We start from the raw sequence: 19,307 nt of genomic DNA on the forward strand, positions 1-19,307 counted from the left end.
CGGTAAAACCGACAGTACCGGTGATGTCGGTATTGGGTACCTTCCTGGTATGACTAGCAAACCGATATTTAAAACATTAATTAAATTGGTAATATCTATGATTTAATTCCATTCGTTCAATCAATTGGAAAACTAATTTGTATACCTTTTCATGATTAATGGGTTTTGTTTTTTTTTTTTATAATTAATTTAAGAACTTAAACATTTAGTTGGATTTTATGTTTTTTTTGACTTAATAAATAAAAATAACTGTCAATTACTTATATTTTACTTAATACATACAAACATTTTTAATGCATTCAGTCACTTAATACACTCAGTATTTAATACCTAAATAAAGAAACGTACCCTAAGTTCCATCTCTTGTTAGTGTTTGAATCAATTAAGCAAAGGTTCTTTTAATTTTGTAATAAATGATTAATCATCCTAACTCATATGCCTAACATCAATCTAAAACTTTTGTAATATGTTGTAAATTACGAGTTTGACACGTGGAATTCACTAATTCTCTTTTTTCAGACATATTGGTCGGTTGGCATTACTATCTGAAAAGTTGTAGGTTACTTGTTCACCAACGGAGTTTGAGCCGTAGCCACTTTTGTTTGAGTGTATATGTGTTTGGGTTTGGATTTTTGTGTATGTTGCGGTGAGTTTATTATCGGATTATGGTAGCTACTTGTTTTAGAAAGAAGGCAAAGGGAGATAAAGTCTTTTTGGCCAATTCAGTACCAAAGAGGTACAAAACCGAAATTCTCGGTACCAAAACTGGTATTGATACCGGTAGATAAAAAATTTTGGGATTTTTTGGGTTCGGTACGGTGCTGTTACCGCCATCCCAAATATGGGCACCTACACGAAACGACAGATGACGAAACACAACATGCAAGGTGTTGTGACTACGTAAATTTCAAACCAAACACTTGTATAAGATAATGAAAACATATTATCTGCATAACGTAAATTGATATATAGTACGAGTAATACTTTTGAAATAAGGCAGTCAATTCTTTTAAGAAAAATATTTTTTCATTTTCTTTAAAAAAAAAAGAAAGTAATAACTTAATGCATATAAGCAAAACAGAGCTAACACCTTCCTATTTATGGTGTTTCCGTTCAAGCAATATGTCTTAGGTTCATTTCCACTTGCCAGCAAATACATTGCAATTTCTGAAAGGATTGATAATGTTACCTATGTATTAAATAGTGGCAATACTTGCAATTTTTAGAATACCCGGGGTGGTTATTGCACATTCTAATTTCTCAAGGCATATGCTTCTCGTGTTCCTTTATATACTTGGTGGAATATTAATTAGCATATTCCTGGCACGTTTGGAATAATATAAAATATAACAATTATTTGAAAAACAAAATTGTATTTGCTAATCTAATAATATAGAAACATAGTATCCTCACTAAAATCGAAAAACCTTAGAAATATCTACGCATACATATATTCATTTTTTTTTCACATAACTTAAACTCAAATATGTGTGTGTTTTATTTACCCCAAAATATGTAACATATATATATATATATATATATATATATATATATAGTTTTTTTTAAAAACTTTTCGTTCTAAAATATGGTATGTCTATCGTTAGGATGCGTCACATATTACCGAATATTTCAACTTGAACCAGAACACAAAATCATGTTAGCAATTATAAATTGGATGATGATAAAAATTAGATACAACCATCTAGATATATGTGCGTGTGTGGAAAAATAAGATAATAATCATCAGCGGCATATAAATGACCAGGTGTAATTATGATGATGTTGATCAACGGCTTACAAATTCCTTCCGAATGTGAAGAAAAAACCCGTCCAGCCCAACAAACTCCTTCAACTTTATTAATTCGAATATTATCCATTTATTTATTCCCACACACAAAAACAAGAACACACCACATTAATATCATATCTGTAGAAGAAGAACACTAATAATATAACTACTACTAATAAAGATGGGAAAAGGTCCTGGTCTATATCCCGATATCGGCAAAAAAGCCAAAGGTATGTTATAATTATACATACATATACTACTAGCTAGTCCATTTATATTTTTCATTCTTTTATTAATTCAATGGTACCACATATCACATATGTTTTTTATATTCAAGAAATGTTTTGTTCTTTCTTTTTAATTTGCATATATATATATAGAGAGAGATAAAGATACGTACATATCGATGATTGTATTAATATACAATGAATCAAATTAATTAATCTGTACGTACGTGATTGTTACACTGCAGATCTTTTGTACAAGGATTACCAATGCGACCATAAGTTTTCTCTCACTACCTACTCCGCCAATGGACTTGTATCCCTCTCTTACTCTCTTTATATATGATTTGTTATATACATATATATATTCAATATTTGTTTATAGTATGACATCGATACATGGTTTGTCATTGGATTTTATTATAAATATAAATATGAATATCAAAATGCATCTGGGTTCAATGTTAAGATATCAGTACTAGCTGGTGGATGTATAAACCCAAAGTTGGTTCTCCAAAAAATTTACGGATTTGGAGTGATATTTTCGGATTTATTAAAACAACAAGGACAAAAAGTGACAAGCTTGCAAAGTTATAACTCTAGGATAGACTTGACAAAAGTTGAAGTTAGATGGGTTGTAAAGGTAACTTGTAGTTGGGTATCGGTTGTAACATTAATACTCCGTATTACTTTTGTGGTCAAAAGTATACTTTTTGCACAATTACTGTTTTTAATAATGTCACTGAAGTATATATGAATGTACCTGATTCAAACAATAAGGTACCATAAATGTAGTTGAGTGACTTTCTTAAACCCAAAAAACCTATTGACTGACTTAATATTTTGGTAACAAGACAGGTGGTCTAGTGTGGTTTCTCTCTAACCACAAGGTTATATGTATATTTGGCCAAGTTGAAATATGATATAGAACCAAAATTTGCATACATTCTCGCATTTTCAAGCTGTTTATGGGCTGAGAAAATAAATATTGCCAGCCAGAGTGATTATTTATGTGAGCAAGCATTTAAGCAGCATCATTTTCTTCGACATATAGTTTTGCTGGAACTTAAGCGAGAAGGGTGCTACTGTGCTAGTAGGTTGGTCATTGTTATAAAAGTATACAAGTCATAAAACTTAAGCGAATAGGGTGCTACTGTGCTAGTGCTCGAAGCTTTAGCATAATTGTCAGTATTCTTTGATTTTTATTACTGCCTAGTTAAATTTGATTTGCAGTATTGCTAATGTCTGGTTTAATTCCAGGCCATTACCTCGTCAGGAACTAAGAAGGGTGAGGCATTCTTGGCAGATGTCAGTACTAAACTAACTAACAAAAACATCACAACTGATGTCAAAGTGGACACAAATTCAAAGGTAAGTAAGTAACCATGATTTATTCACTTTTCTATTTGATCGGAATGGTTTTACCAGTTTACGTTAGTAACCTGTTATCTAAAATGTCCTAATTCGTGATCATCTATAAGTATTCTTCTTATTGCCGTCCTCCTCATGCTCTGAACTGTGCTAATACTTGATTTTTTTAGAACTTAAAGGCAACTGATCATAATGTCTTACTATTTGCATTACTGTAACCTTGTAGCTATTAACGACTATCACAATTGATGAAGCTGCACCTGGACTGAAGACCATCTTGAGCTTCATCGTTCCTGATCAGAGATCTGGCAAAGTATCTATTAAATCCTTACATTACTCTAACAGATGTTTTTTTTTCAATTAGTAATGTTTATACCCTGTGTCTGGTTAGGTCGAACTTCAGTACTTGCATGAGTATGCAGGAATTAGCACCAGTGTCGGTTTGACTGCTAGCCCCATAATCAACTTCTCTGGGGTAGCTGGAAACAACACACTGGCATTTGGGACTGATGTTTCTTTTGACACTGATTCTGGTAATTTTACCAAATACAATGCAGCCCTGAGCTACACGACTTCTGACCTCATTGCATCGTTGACACTGTAAGCGTTTCTCAATTTATCACACAATTGTTTTCGGTATCACAACATTTGACAAATATGTGTGGTTGTTACAGGAATGATAAAACGGACACGCTTACAGCTTCTTACTACCACACAGTAAGCCCATTAACCAACACAGCAGTCGGTGCTGAGTTGAGCCATGTGTTCTCAGGCAACGAGAACTATCTGACGATTGGGACGCAACATTCACTAGACCCGTTGACCACGGTCAAGGCTCGGGTCAACAATGCTGGCATGGCAAGTGCTCTCCTGCAGCATGAATGGCGTCCAAAGTCCTTGATCACCATATCAGGAGAAGTGGACACTAGGGCTATTGATAAGAGTGCAAAGGTTGGACTGGCTGTCGCTCTAAAGCCTTGAACACCAGACACGCTTCACTATCAATCCTATCATTGCGGATTTATAGCAGAGAAATAAGGCGGGTTGATGTTGATTTTCCCATTGAGAATGTTGGACCAAACTGCCATTTATTTTTCTTGTAAAAGTTGTTAATTGATTTGGTCTGCATTGTTAACATTGGATCGGTTGCTATCAAAGCAAACATTTATTGAATTTGGTTGATCATCATCTGATTACTCTCTCAAACATTTTTCTACTTTCCGAAAAGCAAACTCTGTCAAACATTTCAAGGGAATTAATGTGAATGATTTTCAACAAGAGAAACCACATGTTGTGATTTGTGAATGAAACAATATCGTTGGGTTTGTAAGAAAGAATGAATGGGGCACAAGTATAATAAGCTGCAGGATTGACCCGAAACGAATATCTTAAACTTATCTCATGGTCGCATTACAGATTCACTCACAACTTTTTCTTCCCTTTTCGGCACTAAGAAAATTGATTTTTTTTGGTTCATTTTCAGGCCAAAACACCAACTTTGACATGATATAATCTACTCATCTTGTTATTCACTTCTTGTAAAATTACCTCTTTGTAAATGTAGACATGTCACGTTTGAATGGTTGTAATAACATCAAATTAGGTTAATACTAAAAACAAAAAAAACAAAAAATATCATCAATATAGTTGTTAAAGTCTATAGTTAGCAACGTTTGTTAATTAACGGAAACAATGATACAATATATTTAGTTGAGTAAAAAAAGAGTTAATACATAAAGTTTTCTCCATTTAGGTTAATACATAAAGTTTCTTCCTACCAAGTATTAAGGGTGATGGGGCTTTTTAACGTAAACTCGGTCAAGACAACGTAAACTGGATCTCCTATTGCGGACAAATGATCCACATCTTTAGGAAAAAAAAAGTTGGAGTATATACCTTTTCATTTGACTATACTCAAATATGTACTTATAAAGTGTGACAACTCGTAATTTATTAACGACGAGTTAGTCTTAATCTCGATCATTATTATAATTTCGTCTAATTTAGAGATTTTGACGTGGGAATTATTAGATAATGGAACATTTGATGTAGTTCAATTAAACGTATCCTGATAACGTAGACTATTAGCTATCTAGACGAATGCCGAGTCTTAAATATAACTTTAAATAAATATTTAAAAGTTATGTCTTGTACAAAATAAATAAACTGTCTAAACTTAATATTTTAAAGTTTACTTTGACAGGAATATTATAGACTCGTTTTAATTTAAATAACACGAGAGAAAATACCTTTACTTTAAATTATAACCTTTTAGTCATACGGCATTTAATCGTAAGTATTTTACCAAATTAAGGGTATAAAATATCTTAACTTAAGGCCACATGGGCCAGTTCACTTGTTTGTGTGGAGGGAAAAAGAACACCAAACCCCCTACCCTTTTTCCTTCTCCTTTGATGCTGCATCGAGACACACATAAACACACATACAAAAACCCTCTCAAACTTTTCCCCCTGATCAGTGTCAACTAGAAATAAATCAAAGGAAGAATATTTTGTTTTGTTGTTACAACAATCAACTAACAAGAACTTTCGACATCACCATCTTCATCTAATTCATCTCTTTTCAAGAACATTAAATTGGTAAGTAACTTTTTTTTTTCTTAACTTTGATTTTAAATAAATTCAACCTTAGGGTTTATTTCAGTTATGTGATTAAATTAGTAGCCAAAAAGATAAAATAAGTTTTGGGTTCTGTTGATTTATGAGATTTTGATTAGAAGTAAGTATTTGAAATCAAAAAGTGTTTGGATTTGTAAATGGCTAGTGAAATGGATAGTTCAGGTCTTTTGAACATGTCTGAAGTTGTTGCACTCAAAAGGGTTGGTTATAAAACGATTTGGATTGCGGAAAAAGGTCGAAAACTCAATATTTAGTCATTCTGGTCATCTTTTGTGTCTCATCGCGCCGCGATTTTTGTTGCTGTCCAACAGTTTCAAAAGATGTTAACTTACAAACTTGAACTTTGTTTATATAGTTTAGTACTCGAGATTACCTTATAAGGTCAGTAACAGTGACGTTAGAAACTTGACTAAAATAAAATGGACGTTTAAATCACACTCTTGGTCGTGGCATTCTAGGGTGGATAGCTAAGTAGTTGTACGTAGGATACTTGTCGTCGTGAGTTTTGATCCTCATTATTGGTAATCATATCATAGGTTTTGGATAACGTGGAGAATTGACTGTCGATCTTCTCAAGCACTTAGATTGCTAAGGTGAGTTTATGGCGCCCTTTTTCCTTTTTACTTTGGGCCTGAAAAGCATGTACTGTTGTATACACGACTACTTTATAAATGATTTGTCTTTGTCTATGTCATGTGATTTGGCTACTTAAATCATTTGCCTTATGTTTGTCATGTTGACGGCTGTCTGAAAATGTGTATACATGTCTTATGAAATTTTGTTCTATGTGACTTAGACTTGCCATGTTGTCGGCTGACTAAATGTTTATGTGTTTGACAGACTAAAATGTTCCCCTTATGTAGTTATTACCATTATGAGATCCTAATGGTTGTCTTGTCAGATTTTGTTCCTGACTGTCATGGTTCTGGTCCACACCCCACTTTAGATGGGAAATCCTGTGTGAGGCATATTAGTCATATTGTCGGACTTAGGTCTGGACTGTCATTATATATTGTTGGATTTTGCTCCCGGCTGTCTTGTCTTAAATAACTACATGTCATTGTGTATTCTCAATGACGACTAAACTTTGGTCAAACACACTGTAAACTCACCAACTATTTCGATAGTTGATCCTCTCAAATTTCATGCTTTTCAGGTAACCAACAGTAAGTCTTGGATCATCTTGGCATTTTAGGGCCATTCTTTTGACTTTGGACGTACAATTAACGTCAGACATATGAGAACTATCATCTTATTAGTTTAATCGTACTAGACTGTCCAAATATTTATCTTGTATTTAGTGGGCCAAATTCCATATATGGATGACTTGTATCCGTATTCTGGGGTTCACATTTGAACGATTGTACTTGTATTAGACTTGTATTTGGTATTAAATAGATGTAATTTTTATTAGCCTTTGGTTAGTACGCAGTTATTTGTTAACCCTGTATTTCCGCTACAACGGGGTGTGACAAAAATTGGTATCAAGAGCCAAGGTTATAGTTAATACAGAGTTTTTCTGGAGGAAAACTCAATCTATAGCCATTGTCGTTTCAAAAGGAAATCTAAGTCTATTAAGGTTTAGGATACTTATTTCAAGAGTTATATTATTTGTCTATAATTAGACCTAACCTGATCAACTACGTCCCGATTATGTAAAATAATATAAGGCTCGAAATAAATATCCTAGCTTTTGTATATACGTGATAATTTGGACTATATTAATAACATACTGTAGATGTGGTGGGAAGGCTGCGGGTGACCCTATGTATAAACATTGAAGGTATGTTACAAATAGAAACCCAAATCGTATGTGTATACATTTAGACGAAGATCTCTTTAAAAACTCATGTATTGCGTACTGTTTCAGTCATTTGACTCGTATTGTCTCATCCATTAGACTTATACGGATATGTTTTCTACCTTTCAGACTTATCATGTTGGACGGAGCTAGCTCTTATGCTGTTGTTCCTGGTACTCCTCGAGTTCTTGTGGTAGCTAACTCTATTCCCAGTGTTCCTAACTCTTCTAAAGAGGAACCAATGGAGGCTTCGGGCAATGAATCTCGCCCTATTAATCTGGTATCATCGTCCAGTGAATCTGGAAATGAGCATGTGTCTATCCATGTTCAACCACCTCTGTCACTGGTAGCTCCATATCAGAGGAGAACTACCGAGGGAGCTCGTCTGCCTTATACTCCTCGAGATCCTAATGCTCCTGGTCCTTCTGCACCAGTCCAGGACAACCTTGGGTTTGGTCCTTCATTCTTCCTGGGCGATCCGTATGCTGCGGGTCCCTCCAGAGTGCCTGTTTACAACCCCAATCTTGTTATGCCCGTTGCAACTGAAGCTCATAGGTCGGAATATGCTCTCCGACAAATGTCAAGGATGAACAACTCTCTCATCCGTACTAGAGAGGCTATTGAGAATCAAGCTCAAGGATTGACTGGAGCTTATCAGCATGCTTCTGATGCTATGACAGTTGCTAGGGAGGAGAAGGAGAGTGCTTCTGATGCTATGACTGTCGCTAGGGAGGGGAAGGAGACTATCTGGACTGCGATATGGATACTATCAGTCTTGGTGGTTTTGGTCATTGTAACAAATGTGGTTCTTGACTCTTTGACTATGTGTATTTTTGACTAAGTATTAGTTAATCAATATATGTACTAGTGCAATTTAAGGTTCAATTGAGTGCAATGTGTTCATATGGGCCAATTTATTGTTCAAGTTGAGAATTATGTGCTAGTCGAGATCATTAATAGGTGCTAATCGATTTTTCACTTAGATGACATTCAAGCTAACTAGTAAAATGTAAATGGATCCTACCCATGGGTTGTGCCCAACCCATGACCCACCCAAGTTAACCCAACCCTATCCCTTTTTTTCCCCACCCATTTCTCCATCTCTTTCTTATTCTTATTTACTTACAATCACACACACTCAAGCTCTCAATCTCTCTCTAATTTAATTCACAAATTTAACGATGTTCAAGTAGAAATCATAACAAAATCATCATCCTCCTCATCATTCTAGCATCATATAAAAAAATTCAAGGTTTCAAGTGCAAGAAAAAGCTCCATTTAGGTCAAATTCGGGTTTGGTTGCTTGTGGAAGTTTTGGTAAGTGTTTTCTATCTCAAATTCATCATTTCTTACTTATAAACTTGTTTCTAGTTATAACAAAGTGTTTTCGGGTCACAAATCGAGTCAAAATGGATTAGGGTTTCATTAGGGTTTTGGGTTGATTTGTAAGGATTTAATGATGGATTTGATGTTTTGGGACAAGATTATGATATGGGTTATGTTCAATGATGTTAAGATATGGTGATTTATGCATAAAAATGTGTTTTGGAGCTTCCTTAGTCGATCTTGGAGTCAAAAATCTGCCAGTAGGAGCACGGCCACTCAGACAGACGCTCAGTGCTTGTGGCTGCAGTTTTCCCATAATACAGATGCTCACACGGCCGACCGTGCGAGCGGCCACAGTCTTTCTGTTCCTTCCCCAACTTTTCGTTCGGTTATCGGTCGACTTTTAATGATCCAAAACTTGTTTAATGGTCTTATATTAACATTCTAAGGTCAACAAAATTGATTAAACACATTTCTAAACACTTTGATTTCCATGTCAAATTTTGGTGCTAAGTCATTGAACCGTGTTTAGCCAAAACCCTTTATTTGTCGTTTGAATGCCCCGAATCACTTCTAAACCACCTTGGGGGAAGTTGTGGTATTGTATAACTAGTGTTGACCATGACTTGTATTGTGACACGTATTGTTAGGTTGTGGGCATTTGACGATTGTTGGACAACTTTAACTAGAGATTCACTCCTTTTGCCAATCAATGTGAGTTTTCGTAGCTTCCCTTACTCTTTTAAGAGTCGGGCTGAAAAGTGTACTTCGTGCGTGATGACATTTGTGATTTACATGTTGTGCGATGGTTTTGTTGATGTGCCGATATGTGATTCGTTGTATGGTTACTTGTGTATGTATGATGAGTTTGTTTAGGATAGTTGGGTATATATGGAGGATGATAATGCCTTTGAAAGGTTGGAGATGTGGTGGGAAGGCTGCGGGTGACCCTATATATAAACATCAAAGGCCTTTCAAAAGTAGTATCATACGAAGTATATACACACGGAGTTGGTTATGTGTGTGGACAATGATGGTCATGGATGATCAATATATGTGCAATGAATGCAAATTAGGGGCTTGATGACAATACAAACGGGCACTTTTAGTGCTTGATGACATTATACGGGTACGATACGTACTTGATGACAATTATGGATGACATGAGAACAATTGAGGGACATTGTGTGCAAGTGTGAGATCATTGGTCATGTTAGATACTTAATTGATGTCTAAATTCTTGTTCTTTATGTTTGTGTATGTGATGGATGGCATTGGTATGTGTTCTTGTTCCTTCTTTCCTACGAACTCACCAACCTAGTGTTGACATTGTTTAGTACACTTTTCAGGTAACCAAGATAACCCAAGAGCTTGATTGCATTGCTAGAAGTTGGACTATGACCATGGATCCGTGATTCATTTCCCATTGATGGGACTCGCTTAGGATCATGAGCCATCTTTTGATATCATTTTTGTAAAACTCTTGATGGTTGTATGCTCCTTATGCTTTTGTGATTTTATAACTAAATTGTTGGGTTCACGGAATCCTTTTAATTTCATATAGTTTCGTTCTACGGTAATTCCATCTTGTGTCATGCTTTCGGTGCATTTCGAGCCTAGCTCGGGGTGTTACAGTCATGGCTTTGCTGATCGTCGTTCTTATCAAGATGTAATCTATAGTAGTTATGTATTGTAAGCCTAGAACAGATAACAACTCATATTTTGTACCTAAGTTGCAGTCTATCATTGTGGATGTAGTTCCCACATGTCTTTTGAATCGTACTGGTCCGTCTATGTAAATTATCATTGTGGATGTAGTTCCCACATGTCTTTTGAGTCGTGCTGGTCCGACTATGTAAATTATCATTGTGGATGTAGTTCCCACATGTCTTTGAATCGTATCGATCTGACTATGTAAATTTTGGGCATCAATGAAATACGATCATCTTTTGACTTATATACTTGTTCAAACTACGTCACTTGTTCACTTTAACTCTAGAATTATGATGTTTCATATTTCTTGTCTTGTTTAGTACATGAGTTCATACAAGTCAACAGATTTTGACTTGTATTTGTACTATCATCTATATTTCAAAGCAACTTTCTATATAACTTCTCATGGAAATCTCTAAATGACATTTTTGTTCATGTCATAGACTTATGGCTCCTAAGAAGAGAAGCAAGACCCTGAAAAAGACTCCAGCTAAGAAGACTGCTCCAAAGAGAGTTACTCGATCAACTCCTAGACCTAATGATACTCAACAAGAAGAACCTGTGATCCAACAAGGACCATAAACAATGTGGAACCTACTGCTGAACAACTTATTCCTCGAGTTCATCTGCACGGGAGTGACTTTAAGACCTTCACTTATTGCAAGCCAAAAGAGTTCCATGGCACCGAAGGTTCTGTCGGCCTAATCAATTGGCTAAAGAGCATAGAGGCGGTGCTTCATATTAGCCGTTGTGCCGAAGAGCACAAAGTGGAATATGCTGCCTCTCAATTTCAAAAGCACGCTTTGTCATGGTGGAACGAGCAGATAAGGACTCGTGGTCGAGAGCCGGCTAATAGCATACCTTGGTTGAACTTTAAAAGGATGTTGATGGAAAAGTATTGTCCTCGAGAAGAAGTACAGAAAATGGAAGGTGAATTCTGGAATCATAGTATGGTCGGATTAGACAACGAGAAATACACAACTCGTTTTCATGAATTGGCAAGGCTAGTTCCTCGTATGGTAGATACGGAGGAGAAATTGATCGAAAGATACGGTTATGGCTTGTCACCTGATGTCCGAAGGTTGGTAGCCGCTTTTAATCCTTTGACTCTTCAAGCGGCAGTTAGTGCCACCAACCGGATGGTGATAGACTTGAAAAGAACCACTGGTTCTTCTGTTGGAACTGATATGAACAAGAAAAGGAATGATTATGCCTCTGGTAGTGGTTTTGGCAACGGTGGAAATGGCAAGAGGTTTAGGACTGCTAGAAACTTTGATGTGGTTGCTCAGGATGTCAAAAGGTACACCGGCTTAGACCCAAAGTGTAATAGGTGTGGCCTCCATCACAAGGGAAACTGTCCTACTTGTCACCGTTGTAAAAAGACGGGACATCTGGCAAAGTTCTGTAGGGACAAGACACCCGGTCAATGCTACGAATGTGGGAGCGAAACCCATATGCGACCCGCGTGTCCACGACTCAATCAAGCCCCGAACAACAATGCTATAGTTCCAATCAGGAACAATGCAAGGAACAATCAAGCTGGGAATCAGGGAAGGAATCAAGGAGGACAAGGAAAAGGCCGAGTGTTTGCTTTAGATGCTGCTGATGCACGACGTGATCCCAACATTGTGATAGGTACATTCATACTCAATAATCATTATGTCTTTGTGTTATTCAACTCTGGTGCTGATAAAAGTTTTATATCCTTAGAATTTAAGTCTCGAATTAATATAGCAACTATCCCCATGAAAGAAACTTATATTGTCGAATATGCAAACGGTCAAAAATATGTTGCTAGAGATCATTTGGTAGATTGTAGTTTAACATTGTCTGGTAAAACCTTTAAGATAGATCTGATTCCCATAGAACTAGGAAGTTTTGATGTAATAGTTGGTATGGACTGGCTGTCTAGAGTTCGTGCTGATATTGGGTGTTACGAGAAAGTTGTGAGAATACCTCTGCCAAATGACGAAACATTGATAATGCAAGGAGACAAGTCAGGGAAGGAATTGATTTTGGTGTCGGCGATAAAAGCGAATAGGTATTTACAAAAAGAATACCCTACTTTCTTGGCACTAGTGGTCGAAAGGAAGCCAAAGGGTAAAGACATTCAAGATATTCCAATAGTTAAAGATTTTCCGGAGGTGTTTTCCGAAGATTTGACTGGACTTCCACCTCACAGACCAGTCGAGTTTGGAATAGACTTAGTCCCTGGAGCTGCACCCGTGGCTAAGGCACCCTATCGCCTTGCGCCGTCAGAAATGCAAGAATTGTCCGAACAACTTCAAGAGTTGCTAGCAAAAGGACTAATCCATCCAAGTTCATCACCCTGGGGAGCTCCGATCCTATTTGTGAAAAAGAAAGATGGCTCTATGCGCATGTGTATTGACTATAGAGAATTGAACAAGTTGACCGTCAAGAACAGGTACCCATTACCTCGTATTGACGACTTGTTCGACCAACTGGAAGGTGCATCACACTTTTCCAAGATCGATCTCAGATCTGGGTATCATCAACTCAGAGTCAGAGAGACGAACATTCCGAAAACAGCCTTCAGAACTCGTTATGGACATTATGAGTTTTTGGTTATGCCATTTGGTTTAACCAATGCACCTGTTGTGTTCATGGACTTAATGAATAGAGTATGTCGACCATATCTAGACAAGTTTGTCATCGTGTTCATTGATGACATACTGATCTACTCGAGAACTAAGGACGAGCATGAAGGTCATCTGAGGACCATTCTGCAACTGCTCAAGGATCAAGAACTGTACGCAAAGTTCTCAAAATGTGAATTATGGATTAGGGAAGTACACTTCTTGGGTCATGTAGTGAATGCAGATGGAATCCACGTGGATCTATCTAAGGTCGAGGCAATAAAGAAGTGGGAAGCCCCTAAGACTCCGACATAAATTCGTCAATTTCTTGGACTGGCGGGCTATTACAGGAGATTTATTGAGAATTTCTCAAAAGTTGCTCAACCTTTGACCCTGTTAACTCAAAAGACTAAGGAATTTATTTGGCAGGATGCCCAAGAAAAGGCATTTCAGACATTAAAGGACAGGCTATGTAATGCTCCTATTCTAGCATTACCAAATGGCATTGAAAATTTCGTGGTATACTGTGACGCCTCACATCAGGGCATGGGATGTGTACTTATGCAGGAAGGTAAGGTCATGTTACGCTTCTAGACAGCTCAAAATCCACGAAAAGAACTATACAACCCACGATCTTGAACTTGGAGCGGTTGTTTTTGCCTTAAAGATTTGGAGGCATTACCTGTATGGTACCAGGTGTACTATATTCACGGATCATAAAAGTCTTCAGCATATCTTCGATCATAAAATGTTGAATATGAGACAACGGCGATAGGTAGAATTACTCGGTGACTACGACTGTGAACTCAAATATCATCCCGGCAAAGCAAATGTTGTTGCTGATGCGCTAAGTCGAAAGGATAGAGTTTCACTATCTGTCATAAAAAGAGCAAGTTCTTATCTTGGCTCGTCTTTAAGGGATAGAGTCTTGGACGATCAAAACGAGGCCCCATAGCCAGGGCGTATTGAGAAAGAAGCATTGTGGAATGCTGAACGTTTGTTTGAAATGGATGGCGATGGAATCCGACATGTTAAGGGAAGAGTGTGGATTCCTAAGTATAATGGACTTAGAGAACTTTTAATGAACAAGAGTCATCGATCTAAGTATTCGATCCATCCTGGAGTTGACAAAATGTACCATGGACTAAAGGACTTTTATTGGTGGCCTGACATGAAAAGAGATATCGCCACTTATGTCTCAAAATGTCTAAATTGTTCAATGGTCAAGGCGGAGCACCAAAAGCCTTCTGGGCTGCTCCAACAACCCCAAATTCCTAACTGGAAATGGGAAGAGATTACTATGGACTTTATTACTAAGCTGCCTCGAACCCTGAAAGGATATGATACTATTTGGGTCATCGTCGATCGATTGACGAAGTCTGCTCGTTTCATTCCAATTCGAGAGAGTTGGAAGATAAGGAAATTGTCTCAATTATACATTGAAAAGATTGTGTCTCTTCATGGCGTTCCTTTGTCTATAATCTCTAACCGTGATGGTCGTTTCACTTCACAATCATGGAAATATTTTCAAGACGCCCTAGGCACTTAATTGCATTTGAGTACGGCTTACCATCCACAAACTGACGGACAAAGTGAACGTACCATCCAGACGTTGGAAGACATGCTTCGGGCATGTGTCATTGACTTCAAGGGTAGCTGGGATACCTTTTTGCCATTGGCTGAATTTTCGTATAATAACAGCTATCACACTAGCATCAAATGTGCACCTTATGAGGCTTTGTATGGACGAAAATGTAGATCTCCTGTTTGTTGGCTTGATGCTGGCGAACGTCGATTGTACAAATATGGACTAGTTCAGAAGACTACTGATCAAATTGTTGAAATTAGAGCACGACTGAAGGCGGCTCAGGATCGCCAAAAGAGCTATGCAGATCGTAGAAGAAAACCACTTGAGTTTCAAGTGGGAGATGAAGTCATGTTGAAAGTGTCACCTTGGAAGGGCACTGCCCGTTTTGGCGTGCGAGGGAAACTTAGTCCTCGATATATCGGACCATTTGAAATTATTCAAAGGATTGGTTCCGTGGCATATAAGCTCGATTTACCCCAAGAGCTAGAACATGTTCATCACACATTTCATGTATCGAATCTTAAGAAATGTTTAACTGATGAAACATTGGTTGTACCTGTGGAAGAGTTGCAAGTGAATGACTCTCTTCAATTCATTGAGGAACCTGTTGAAATTGTAGATCAACAGCTCAAACAACTTAGACGTAGTCGCATCAAGTTGGTCAAAGTTCATTGGAACTCGAAACATGGACCTAATTCGACTTGGGAACGTGAGGACTATATGAAAGATAAGTATCCTCATCTTTTTACTGAGCAAGACTTGATTTCGGGACGAAATCCTTAGAAGTCAGGGATGCTGTGACAACTCGTAATTTATTAACGACGAGTTAGTCTTAATCTCGATCATTATTATAATTTCGTCTAATTTAGAGATTTTGACGTGGGAATTATTAGATAATTGAACATTTGATGTAGTTCAATTAGACGTATCCTGATAACGTAGACTATTAGCTATCTAGACGGATGTCGAGTCTTTAATATAACTTTAAATAAATATTTAAAAGTTATGTCTTGTACAAAATAAATAGACTGTCTAAACTTAATATTTTAAAGTTTACTTTGACGGAATATTATAGACTCATAATAATTTAAATAACACGAGAGAAAATACCTTTACTTTAAATTATAATCTTTTAGTCATACGGTATTTAATCGTAAACATTTTACCAAATTAAGGGTATAAAATATCTTAACTTAAGGCCACATGGGTCAGTTCACTTGTTTGTGTGGAGGGAAAAAGAACACCAAACCCCCTACCCTTTTTCCTTCTCCTTTGATGCTGCATCGAGACACACATGTGGAAGAATATTTTGTTTGTTGTTACAATAATCAACTAACAAGAACTTTCGGCATCACCATCTTCATCTAATTCATCTCTTTTCAAGAACATTAAATTGGTAAGTAACCTTTTTTTTTTCTTAACTTTGATTTTAAATAAATTCAACCTTAGGGTTTATTTCAGTTATGTGATTAAATTAGTAGCCAAAAAGATAAAATAAGTTTTGGGTTCTGTTGATTTATGAGATTTTGATTAGAAGTAAGTATTTGAAATCAAAAAGTGTTTGGATTTGTAAATGGCTAGTGAAATGGATAGTTCAGGTCTTTTGAACATGTCTGAAGTTGTTGCACTCAAAAGGGTTGGTTATAAAACGATTTGGATTGCGGAAAAAGGTCGAAAACTCAATATTTAGTCATTCTGGTCATCTTTTGTGTCTCATCGCGCCGCGATTTTTGTTGCTGTCCAACAGTTTCAAAAGATGTTAACTTACAAACTTGAACTTTGTTTATATAGTTTAGTACTCGAGATTACCTTATAAGGTCAGTAACAGTGACGTTAGAAACTTGACTAAAATAAAATGGACGTTTAAATCACACTCTTGGTCATGGCATTCTAGGGTGGATAGCTAAGTAGTTGTACGTAGGATACTTGTCGTCGTGAGTTTTGATCCTCATTATTGGTAATCATATCATAGGTTTTGGATAACGTGGAGAATTGACTGTCGATCTTCTCAAGCACTTAGATTGCTAAGGTGAGTTTATGGCGCCCTTTTTCCTTTTTACTTTGGGCCTGAAAAGCATGTACTGTTGTATACACGACTACTTTATAAATGATTTGTCTTTGTCTATGTCATGTGATTTGGCTACTTAAATCATTTGCCTTATGTTTGTCATGTTGACGGCTGTCTGAAAATGTGTATACATGTCTTATGAAATTTTGTTCTATGTGACTTAGACTTGCCATGTTGTCGGCTGATTAAATGTTTATGTGTTTGACAGACTAAAATGTTCCCCTTATGTAGTTATTACCATTATGAGATCCTAATGGTTGTCTTGTCAGATTTTGTACCTGACTGTCATGGTTCTGGTCCGCACCCCACTTTAGATGGGAAATCATGTGCGAGGCATATTAGTCATATTGTCGGACTTAGGTCTGGACTGTCATTATATATTGTCGGATTTTGCTCCCGGCTGTCTTGTCTTAAATAACTACATGTCATTGTGTATTCTCAATGACGACTAAACTTTGGTCAAACACACTGTAAACTCACCAACTATTTCGATAGTTGATCCTCTCAAATTTCATGCTTTTCAGGTAACCAACAGTAAGTCTTGGATCATCTTGGCATTTTAGGGCCATTCTTTTGACTTTGGACGTACAATTAGCGTCAGACATATGAGAACTATCATCTTATTAGTTTAATCGTACTAGACTGTCCAAATATTTATCTTGTATTTAGTGGTCCAAATTCCATATATGGATGACTTGTATCCGTATTCTGGGGTTCACATTTGAACGATTGTACTTGTATTAGACTTGTATTTGGTATTAAATAGATGTAATTTTTATTAGCCTTTGGTTAGTAGGCAGTTATTTGTTAACCCTGTATTTTCGCTATAACGGAGTGTGACATAAAGTTCAAACACATACTCGTAACTTTCTAATTGCTGGCCACTATGTCATCTTGGTGTTATAATATATAAAATACTTTCTTTCATTTGTAAAGGGTTTTGTCCAAAAATATTACTGTAGTATTTATACTATTAGTTCAAATTAAGGATATGTATGTATGCATGTAGATTTTCAAAAACCACGTAGTAATCCATTTATCAAAAATATATCTGACTGAATTTGATTAAAAATGACTATAAGAAACTCGATTGTATATTGAAAATGTTTAACGTGCACCCTTAACATTGTCGGATTAATTGATTAACATGTATGTCTTTAAAGATAGAAGTTATGAGTTCGACCTTCGCCTCATGCAAAGGTCGGAGGTTTTTTCATATCATTTTGATAGAAGCTGAAAGCAATTTTTTTTTTTTTTACAAAAGTAAATCTGTTCACATTTTAACCTCCTACATTATCAAGGTATAAAAAAATAATAAAATTAATAAAAAACGAAGTTGGATGTTACTTGATTTTTGTTTTTAACTAGTTTTATTTACCCACGCTTTGCAGCGGGCCTTGAAACAATAAAAGTGATAATATAAGTAAAAACTCACCTTAAATAGTAAAATATTTGTATAAGTTAAGTTTAATGATAGATATCAAAACACCATTTGTAACACTAACGTTTTAAGTATGCATATTCAATGTAAATAACTGATTATTAATTAGTATGTTATTATTTTAAACCAAGCTCATTATCAAAAATGAAATACTATAAAGAAATATTGATTAAGTTAGAGCTTTTTAAAAGAGTAGGTGCTTAGACTATTATGCTGTTAAAGTGTGAAAGATGATAAAAAAAAAAAGAAAAAGATAAAGGGTAGTCACGTGCTTTCACCACCATGTTAACACGTGTACATTACAACTTTTTATTTATCTTTCTGTTCCCATTTTTCCATTGCCAGATCTCATTTTATTCTTTCTACCAAACTCTCCCCTTTTGTCTATCACACACAAAGTCATCGGTTAATTTTCTTCTTTTTCTTTCAAGCAGCAGAGGTAGCTTTTCATGATGTTGTGTCATATAATATACAAAGCAAACATTACTCCTTGCTACTATCAAACGTTGACACCACCGCCGTCGTCATCGGCCAATACCTCCGGCGGGAAGCATAGACAAACCGACGCAACAACTATATGCCTGTATCTCTGTTTTCTCTATCACATTCTTATGTCAATGATTTGAGATAATATTTAGGTACATATTTTTTTAATAGATTTAGAATGTATTATTGTGTATCATGTTATTATTATCGATATATGAAATGAGTGTTGAGTTAGTCATCAAAAATGCCGATGACGAAGAGCGG

General features: G+C 36.2%; 3 protein-coding genes and 1 long non-coding RNA gene across 6 annotated transcripts; all 4 read left to right on the forward strand.

Moving 5' to 3' along the window:
- Nucleotides 1–1,872: 1,872 nt before the first annotated feature.
- On the forward strand, nucleotides 1,873–4,572 carry LOC122611113 (mitochondrial outer membrane protein porin of 36 kDa-like). The gene is made up of 6 exons (XM_043784080.1): nucleotides 1,873–2,019; nucleotides 2,262–2,329; nucleotides 3,274–3,384; nucleotides 3,611–3,697; nucleotides 3,776–3,984; nucleotides 4,059–4,572. Exons 1-6 carry the CDS (start codon nucleotides 1,971–1,973, stop codon nucleotides 4,363–4,365), a joined length of 831 nt encoding a protein of 276 aa, XP_043640015.1. The 5' UTR covers nucleotides 1,873–1,970; the 3' UTR covers nucleotides 4,366–4,572.
- Nucleotides 4,573–5,760: 1,188 nt separating this feature from the next.
- LOC122579732 lies at nucleotides 5,761–10,976 on the forward strand. Of its 3 annotated transcripts, none has more exons than XR_006320687.1 (3): nucleotides 5,761–5,984; nucleotides 6,560–6,616; nucleotides 10,500–10,976. XR_006320687.1 is itself a non-coding variant. In XM_043751959.1 (3 exons), exon 3 carries the CDS (start codon nucleotides 7,961–7,963, stop codon nucleotides 8,663–8,665), a length of 705 nt encoding a protein of 234 aa, XP_043607894.1. In that variant the 5' UTR covers nucleotides 5,768–5,984; nucleotides 6,560–6,616; nucleotides 7,954–7,960; the 3' UTR covers nucleotides 8,666–8,719. The 3 variants fall into 3 exon arrangements, 1 of the variants encoding a protein (XP_043607894.1); XM_043751959.1 differs by lacking the exon at nucleotides 10,500–10,976 and adding an exon at nucleotides 7,954–8,719 and having other exon boundaries at nucleotides 5,768–5,984; XR_006320686.1 differs by lacking the exon at nucleotides 10,500–10,976 and adding an exon at nucleotides 7,180–7,436 and having other exon boundaries at nucleotides 5,771–5,984.
- A 334-nt stretch (nucleotides 10,977–11,310) lies between these two features.
- On the forward strand, nucleotides 11,311–14,415 carry LOC122610835. Its single transcript, XM_043783793.1, has 4 exons — nucleotides 11,311–11,424; nucleotides 11,529–13,736; nucleotides 13,890–14,036; nucleotides 14,236–14,415. The coding sequence occupies exons 1-4, from the start codon at nucleotides 11,311–11,313 to the stop codon at nucleotides 14,413–14,415; spliced, it is 2,649 nt and encodes an 882-aa protein (XP_043639728.1).
- Nucleotides 14,416–16,291: 1,876 nt separating this feature from the next.
- LOC122580376 lies at nucleotides 16,292–17,897 on the forward strand. Its single transcript, XR_006320782.1, has 3 exons — nucleotides 16,292–16,444; nucleotides 17,021–17,077; nucleotides 17,641–17,897. It is a non-coding gene; the product is annotated as an uncharacterized LOC122580376 (long non-coding RNA).
- Nucleotides 17,898–19,307: the final 1,410 nt, after the last annotated feature.

The sequence above is a fragment of the Erigeron canadensis genome, chromosome 8 (genome assembly GCF_010389155.1).
Source record: "Erigeron canadensis isolate Cc75 chromosome 8, C_canadensis_v1, whole genome shotgun sequence".
In the NCBI taxonomy this organism is placed as follows: domain Eukaryota; kingdom Viridiplantae; phylum Streptophyta; class Magnoliopsida; order Asterales; family Asteraceae; genus Erigeron; species Erigeron canadensis.